Source organism: Giraffa tippelskirchi, chromosome 10, assembly GCF_054371585.1.
Source record: "Giraffa tippelskirchi isolate mGirTip1 chromosome 10, T2T-mGirTip1v1.2.pri, whole genome shotgun sequence".
Lineage (NCBI taxonomy): Eukaryota > Metazoa > Chordata > Mammalia > Artiodactyla > Giraffidae > Giraffa > Giraffa tippelskirchi.
In genome coordinates, this window is record NC_137284.1 from 112,450,447 (window position 1) to 112,458,679 (window position 8,233).

Genomic DNA, 8,233 nt, shown 5'->3' on the forward strand with positions numbered 1-8,233 from the left:
CCCAAGGGCTCTAAGACTACAGGAGAATTAATGGGACTAAATCACCAAAATGTGACACTTTCACGGTGGTAGAACCAGTTCTGAGGTTTCTTCACGTTCTTGCCTACAGCAAGGCAAAGCAGCTACTCTGTTCAGATCCCTAAAAGGTGGGCGGTGCCTCTCCTGGACTGTCGGCCACCAGTACAAGGATGTCAAAAACCCAAACACGCAACCTAGCCACTTCCGACAGTGGCCCACCAGCGGCTCTTGGCAGACAGCCCTGTGCTCCCCAAACTTCCCGGAGATCGCCGGCGGATTCCGTGCTGCCCGAACTTCTTGCAAGGGGCCACCTGGAAGAGCAAGTGTCTTAACAATGAATAAGACGAGCTGCGCTCCCACTGCTTCGAAGCGACTGGTGTGCTAGTCTAAAATAAAAAGGTTTCTGTCTGCAAATCCCGTTTGCTCCCCCGGTAATCCATCCCCGCCCCCAGTCCGGCGTGTCCGACCCGTACAGCTGTTTTTAATCCCTACTTTTCTCACTTGGCGTCCCCGGCTAGCGTTGACCAGACGCGGAGCCACTTAGCTTTTCCTCCCCCCCCCGCCCCGCCCGGGTCTGTCCTCCCTCCGTCGTCTCCTTTTTCTCCGCCTGCATCCCCGGGGGCAGAGTGTGGGAAGAACGAATTTCCGCCCGGTTTACTCTCCACTCGCAGACTTGGGTCCCTTCCGGACGCAGCCTGCACACCCCCGGCTCCTCCCGGGGCTGTTCCACCGAGGTTGCGCTACCGCTCCCGCACAAGGAGCGAGGAGGCGCGGGCTGCTGGGGCTAAGCCGCCGGGGCGCAGCAGCCAAGCCGCGCCCGGAGGAGCTCTTGGAAGGGCTCCCGCCTGCAGCTGGGGAATCCGCTCGGCGGGGAGAATCCGTGCCAGGGAATCCAGCTCTCCGGACTCAAGCTGCAAACAAAAAGCTCAGGTCTTGCTCCCTCCCTCCGCTCCCCCTCCCACACCGACGCGCTCCCGAAGAAACAGTTTTCGGCAGAAATGCAACAAGTAGCACCCGGAGCTCGCAGAGCGCCCTGCGCCGCCTGACTTGGCCCGGCAAAGCCCGCCTGCAGAGACCAGGGCCAGCCACCGGACAAAGGGCGGAGGAGGGGCTGGACAGCGCTGCGAAGTCCGAAAGAGGCCATTTAGCGACTCTGGCCAGGCCAAGGGGAATGCAGAGGAGACACAGTGCCGGCGGGCCAAGAGGACGATCCGGCCGCAGCACGCAGGGCGGGCGGCGATGGAGGCTGCCCACGCCGTGCGCTTCCTGCTCGTGGTGTGCGGCTGCCTTGCGCTCCCGCCGTGGGCCCAGCCGGTGTGTCCGGAACGCTGCGACTGCCAGCACCCCCAGCACCTCCTGTGCACCAACAGAGGGCTCCGCGCGGTGCCCAAGACCAGCTTGCTACCGAGTCCACAGGACGTGTTCACCTACAGCCTCGGCGGCAACTTCATAACCAACATCACGGCCTTCGACTTCCACCGCCTGGGGCAGCTCAGACGGCTGGACCTGCAGTACAACCAGATCCGCTCGCTGCACCCCAAGACGTTCGAGAAGCTCTTGCGGCTGGAGGAGCTCTACCTGGGCAACAATCTCTTGCAGGCGCTTGCCCCGGGCACCCTGGCCCCGCTGCGCAAGCTGCGCATCCTCTACGCCAACGGGAACGAGATCGGTCGCCTCAGCCGCGGTTCCTTCGAGGGCCTGGAGAGCCTGGTCAAGCTGCGACTGGACGGGAACGCCCTGGGGGCGCTGCCGGACGCCGTCTTTGCCCCCTTGGGCAACTTGCTCTACCTACATCTGGAGTCCAACCGGATCCGCTTTCTGGGCAAGAACGCCTTCGCCCAACTGGGGAAGCTGCGCTTTCTCAACCTCTCTGCCAACGAGCTGCAGCCCTCCCTACGCCATGCAGCCACCTTTGCACCGCTGCGCTCCCTCTCCACCCTCATCCTCTCGGCCAACAGCCTGCAGCACCTCGGGCCGCGCGTCTTCCAGCACCTGTCGCGCCTCGGCCTACTCTCACTCAGGGGCAACCAGCTCACGCACCTCGCGCCCGAGGCTTTTTGGGGGTTAGAGGCCTTACGCGAACTGCGCCTGGAGGGCAATCGGCTGAGCCAGCTGCCGGTGGCACTGCTGGAACCTCTGCATAGCCTGGAGGCGCTGGACCTGAGCGGCAATGAGCTGTCCGCTCTGCACCCCACTGTCTTTGGCCACCTGGGCCGGCTGCGCGAGCTCAGCTTGCGCGACAACGCGCTCAGCGCCCTCTCCGGGGACATCTTTGCGGCCAGCCCAGCCCTCTACCGGCTGGATCTAGACGGCAATGGCTGGACCTGTGACTGCCGGCTGAGGGGTCTGAAGCGCTGGATGGGCGACTGGCACTCACAGGGCCGGCTCCTCACCGTTTTCGTGCAGTGTCGCCACCCTCCGGCCCTGCGGGGCAAGTACCTGGATTACCTGGATGACCAGCAACTGCAGAACGGGTCTTGCACAGATGCAGAGTCCTCGGTTCCCCCGATTGCTGATAACAAGCGGCGGCCCCTACCCACAGCTCCAGGGGAGGAGGTGGCGCCCCCTGCAGGTGCCCTCGCGGAGGAGCTGCTACCGCAGCCACAGCCACAGCAGCGGAGTCGATTTCTGCCAGGGATGGCCTGGGATGGGGCGGCCAGGGAGCTTTTGGGTAACCGCAGCGCCCTACGGCTGAGTCGGCGGGGCCCGGGACTCCAGCAGCCAGGTTCCAACGCCGCTGCTATCGCGGGCACGGCGCCACACCCGCTGGACCTCCTCGAGAAGCCTGAGCTGGCACGTCCGACTCCGTCGGATCCTGCCCCTGCGGAACTCACCCCGACGGCCACGCTCTCCTCTGCGCCAGCCGGCGACCCGTGGCAGCGCGCGGCGAAGCAACGCCTGGCGGCGCAGCATCAGGAGAGCGCCGCCCAGTCCGACGGCGGGGTCGGCCTGCCGCCGCTGGTATCCGACCCGTGTGACTTCAACAAGTTCATCCTGTGCAACCTGACGGTGGAGGCAGTGGGCGCCGACAGCGCCTCGGTACGCTGGGCTGTGCGCGAGCACCGCAGCCCCAGGCCGCTGGGCGGCGCGCGCTTCCGCCTGCTCTTCGACCGCTTTGGCCAGCAGCCTAAATTCCACCGCTTCGTCTACCTGCCCGAGCGCAGCGACTCGGCCACGCTGCGCGAGCTGCGCGGAGACACCCCCTACCTGGTGTGCGTGGAGGGCGTGCTCGGCGGTCGGGTCTGCCCGGTGGCTCCCCGCGACCACTGCGCGGGGCTGGTCACCCTGCCGGAGCCTGGGAGCCAGGGCGGCGTTGACTACCAACTGCTGACCTTGGCCCTGCTGGCCGTCAACGCGCTGCTGGTGCTCCTGGCCTTAGCAGCCTGGGCGTCGCGCTGGCTGCGGAGAAAGCTGCGGGCCAGACGGAAGGGCGGGGCTCCCGTCCACGTTCGCCACATGTACTCTACCCGACGACCTCTGCGCTCCATGGGCACTGGTGTGTCCGCCGACTTCTCTGGCTTCCAGTCGCACCGGCCGCGCACCACTGTGTGCGCGCTCAGCGAAGCGGACCTCATCGAGTTCCCGTGCGACCGCTTCATGGACAGCGGGGGCGGCGGCGCCGGCGGCAGCCTCCGGCGGGAGGACCATCTCCTGCAGCGATTTGCCGACTAGGTAGATCCAGGGCCTCCAGGGGGTGTGGAGACCATCTCCTTGGCCCTGGGGAGCCGCCTGTCCGCGGGCCCCAGCAACCCACCTCAGGGGAAGATCTCCTTTTATCAGACCTTCTCTTTTCTCCCTTTTGTGCATTTGCCAGAAGGGCCAAAGAAGACAGCAGCTAATTCTGCACCACCCCCCAAATCCCGAGGCTCGCTCATGAAGTAAGTGGTTGGTATTGGTGGTCAAGACCAAGAATAAGGGACAAATGGATGGTGAGGTCAAGAGACTGGAAGCCTTCTTTACTACGTTGGTGCAGCTGTGAGAATGGACTTTTTTAATGCAGTAGTCTGGCCTCTGGGGTAGAAAAGGGTGCTCGTTGCCCCCTACGTGGCCATGAAAGAATTGGATGCATGTGTTTTTGTTTGTTGGAGTTTTGTTTCTATTTAAGGAAAAAAAGAACGTATTACCATTACAAAGGTAGCTTGGCAACTGACTCTACTGGTCTGGTGGTCTCTGCCAAGAAGGGTGATGTTGTAAACAGGTGGTGAAGTTTAACACACTCGTGGAGGAACTCTTTTGTTGACTGATAGAACGTTCAGGATAACTTAATGTTTAAATAATTAGAGATGCTACTTTTTTTTTCAAAAATGTGAAGAGCTCTGACATTTAACAAACTGACCAGTAAACTCAAGGACCGTTTTAGTTGAGCGGGGCAGTTCAGCTGTTTTCCTTTTAACATTAACACCACGAAAACATTTGCTGACCTTCCGGTTAACTAAGATTACCAAGTTTCTCAGGAGGAGGCTGCATGCAAGACTTCTCTGTTGGGGTTGCTCCTGTGGCTTTTTTAATTTTAATTTTTAAACTTACATGTGGAAAAGAAAATTTCAATGCCAGACTCCATAAAAGAATGTAAGGTGTACATAACTGATGACCCCATAGAGAATGCCATCATTCTAGTTCACTTTACCACATCTCTGATGACCTGTCCAGGTTGGAATAAATGTGATGTGGTACTTCTCATGTTTTTATCAGTAACACGCAGTTGACTGTGCCATACTTCTCTTGAACTGCACAGTTAACTGATCAAGATAATTTCCTGATAGGAAGTGAGCAAAAGGTGACTTGCAATTGATAGCGTAATGTTTGATCACGTTATTGTCTTATATGAAAGAGTGGGGGGGATGTGAAAAAAATGTACATCAGTGGTTGTATGTTTCTACTAAAACCAGAAGATTGTTATGAATACTTAAAACCTCACTGTGAAATAATTATATATTTTGCAAATTAATCCCTCCACTACCCAGTGGTTTTTTTTCCCCATGTTATTAAAACTTACCTTTTAGTTAATTGCAGTATTTTTTTTAATGTTTTTGTTTTAAACTTAGGGTTAGTCTTTATTTGTTCAGTTGTTTTCAATTCTTTAGGATACCTTCATTCCTTGATATTTATGAAGTAGATGTTTATCACTAAATGTAGTGCTTTGGTTTACATGAATAATTTTGTGTGTGGTCTAAAAACACAGTCACTTAGAAGATGGACAAGATGGTTATATTCATCGTGGTTACAGATTATTGGCAGCAGGGTGCTGGGGAAGCCACTGCAAAGGTGCTAAGGCTAACAGTGAATTTTCTGTTTTGGGCCTTAAGCCCTCGAGGGTCCTGAAGACTCAGGGAATCTGTCATATTCCAGAGATCCTTCAACCCCGCTTCACCCCTTTTCCGTTTCGTCTCCATTGAACCAGGCCTGCCTTGTCCCAACAGCTGAGTAGGGACACAGGGATTTAAATGAACTGATCTTTGTTTATGTTCAGATGAGTAAATGTCCAGACCACTTAAAGTACAGCTGCTTTTCTGGCAGTCTTATCTGTGGGGCCCAAACTTAATAAACCACAGGAAATAGACTGTCATTCCTAGTTTGCAGCCAGGGCTTGCTTCAGATTCTGAACCTTGGGAGAAGTGGAGTTTGCTCTTATTTGCAACCTTGTGGTTATCTTGCACCTTTTGTGCTCCTAGCTTTTTCATTCAGAGAGCAATTGCATTTCTTAGCTCTTGCTTTTTTTACCCAGCAATGTAATAAAGTTAGTCCCTTTGAAAGTCTGAAACAGACCTCTGGTTCTTCCCACCACCTACCCTTTCAACTGCAAAAATCACTGAAAATGGTTAATGCCTGAATCCATGTAAAAACACTTTCACTGGAAAGTCTTTCAGTGGGAAATGAATAAATGTTATACATTGTTATGTTCAGTTATGTCAATAAACCCACTTACTAATGGAGATGTTTTCTTGTTGGAGTTTCCAAATATTTTACAGCCTTTCATAATGGTACACTGAATTTTTATACAGCAGTTTCCCTGGTGGCTCAGATGGTAAAGCGTCTGTCTACAATGCGGGAGACCTGGGTTCGATCCCTGGGTGGGGAAGATCTCCTGGAGAAGGAAATGGCAACCCACTCTAGTATTCTTGCCTGGAAAAATCCCATGGACGGAGGAGCCTGGTAGGCTACAGTCCATGGGGTCGCAAAGAGTCAGACAGGACTGAGCGACTTCACTTTCACTTTCATCAGTGAAGATGAAACAAACTGAAAGTCTTTCTGTCCTCTTTCACTGTCTTTTAGTTTCCATTTCCAAGCAGAGTGTGGGCTTTCTTTTTAAGAAATGCTTGTGACTTTCTTTCTGAAGAAACAATGAGATGGCTTTAGAAGCAGATGGTCCTCCATGATGTGAAAATGCTGTCAAAACACCAGTGACAGCAAAATAATGGATCTCAGCAGGTTCCAGCTGTTTAAAAAACACTGAATTAAAAGTCAAGATCTTTGACTCTCATGGTCAAAAATAAGAAGAAATTTTCTTGACCAAAGAGGCCATCTTTGCCATTAAAAAGTACATGAAAAATAAAATTCCTAAAGAAAAAAAAAAACTTTTTGAGAGTTAGGAGTGTTCAGCTAAAGAGCCATTGATGCAGTCTGGAATGTGTTGGGGTCCTCAGCTCAGCCAGTAAGATTATTGCTTTCATAAGGCAGATCATTTTGTGATGCTGCCAAATAATAATTAGCATGTGTTCAGAACACCTTCACTAATTTGCCAAACACCTGGTTATTCCCAGAAGTACAGTAACGGGCAGCTACTGCATATTAAGAAACTATTACAGTAGACACTGGGTTAGCTGGTATTTGTGCTTAACCACTCCCTGCTCTGCTTCTGACACTTGGAGATAAGTGACTATGAAGCATTCTAATGCCACAAATGTATTCAAAATTCCAGACCATGACCCAGGATCAAAACATTCTTATAGGCCTCCTATCTTCACCATCTCAGAGAATTATAGCATCACTAAAATTCAGAATGATTTTAAGAAGTGATGAAAGAATTTTAAGTCATCTGGGATTGCTTTCTTTCTGTTTACTTAATCACTTTGTGTTTGAGCTTCTACAGCAGTGAAAATGAGGATCCTGGGTCCTGACTTCATAGCGCTATTTTAAGGAATAAATAAGTAAAAAGCATTAGACAACACCAGTTATAAGGCAGATCTTCAATAAGCAGTTCTTCAATGTACCAATAATACATAACAGATGTATTATTGGTATTATTGGTAGCAGTATGACCCTATTGGCAGGGTATGACACATTTAGAAGTTATATGATACATTTTAGAAGTTTCATGGGGTGATCTGCTTAAGCCCTTAACCAATCAGAAAATTCAGATAATAATACTACAGTGACTCTTCCCTCTCCTTGTTTTGGTTAGTTGAAGCTCTTCTATGATTTAGTGTGGAAGGATAGCTCTTGAAATATTTTCTCATTCTTTAAAAAAGAAGTGAATATACTAGTATTGGAGCAACATGTCCTATGTTTATTAAACTATTGACATAAATTAATTCATCTTTTAGATCAGAACTAAGACTGTAAATGGTCTTGCTTATACAGTGCCCCGCCCCGCAACTTCCCATTAACTTAGTGATAGCATCTCCAAGTGTCATTTTACACTTAGTTTACTTAAAAGGATACTTTGCATTCACAAGTGCTTTTGCTTAGGGATTTAAGGTTACTTTATCCTTCCTAATCATCTGGCAAATAGTATTCATTGTGCATGGGAAACAAAGGTATTTAGAGGTTATACTTATATTGACTACTGAAATAACTAGGGGAAAATGTAGCTTGCTGATACCTGGCTGCTTTATCTTGGGGCAGAATACCAAAATATCCCACTGCATCTGTTTGAGAGATTTTAAGCTACAGGCATTGTGATTCCTTTTGGCACAGAAACAGGGCTTTGTAATTTGGCTGTGAACTAGCATCAGACAGACAAATTGTCATGCACTAACACTGTAAGCAACAGCATCTCCTGAATCTGTAACTTCATAAAAATTTGTTTCAAATTCACCAAATTTTCATAAATGCTAGTCCTGTGCCATAGTTAATGCTGAGACAGCTTCACTGTTTTAGGTTAAAAACCAGCTATAGCCAAGTAGCAATTACTCACTTTTCCAAGTTAAAGGTTTTGATGAACTGATGCTTACCCTGCAGTATACTTAACTCTTAGAATATGTAGACAGTTTTA

At 51.1% G+C, this 8,233-nt stretch overlaps 1 protein-coding gene across 1 annotated transcript; it reads left to right on the top strand.

Moving 5' to 3' along the window:
• Positions 1-721: 721 nt before the first annotated feature.
• On the top strand, positions 722-5,951 carry TRIL (TLR4 interactor with leucine rich repeats). Its single transcript, XM_081534885.1, has one exon. It carries the CDS (start codon positions 1,258-1,260, stop codon positions 3,688-3,690), a length of 2,433 nt encoding a protein of 810 aa, XP_081391011.1. The 5' UTR covers positions 722-1,257; the 3' UTR covers positions 3,691-5,951.
• The last annotated feature ends 2,282 nt before the right edge of the window (positions 5,952-8,233 follow it).

What these genes read in the sequence shown, in the direction of transcription:
- TRIL (XM_081534885.1), top strand. Translation starts at nt 1,258, where the DNA reads ATGGAGGCTGCCCACGCCGTGCGCTTCCTGCTCGTGGTGTGCGGCTGC.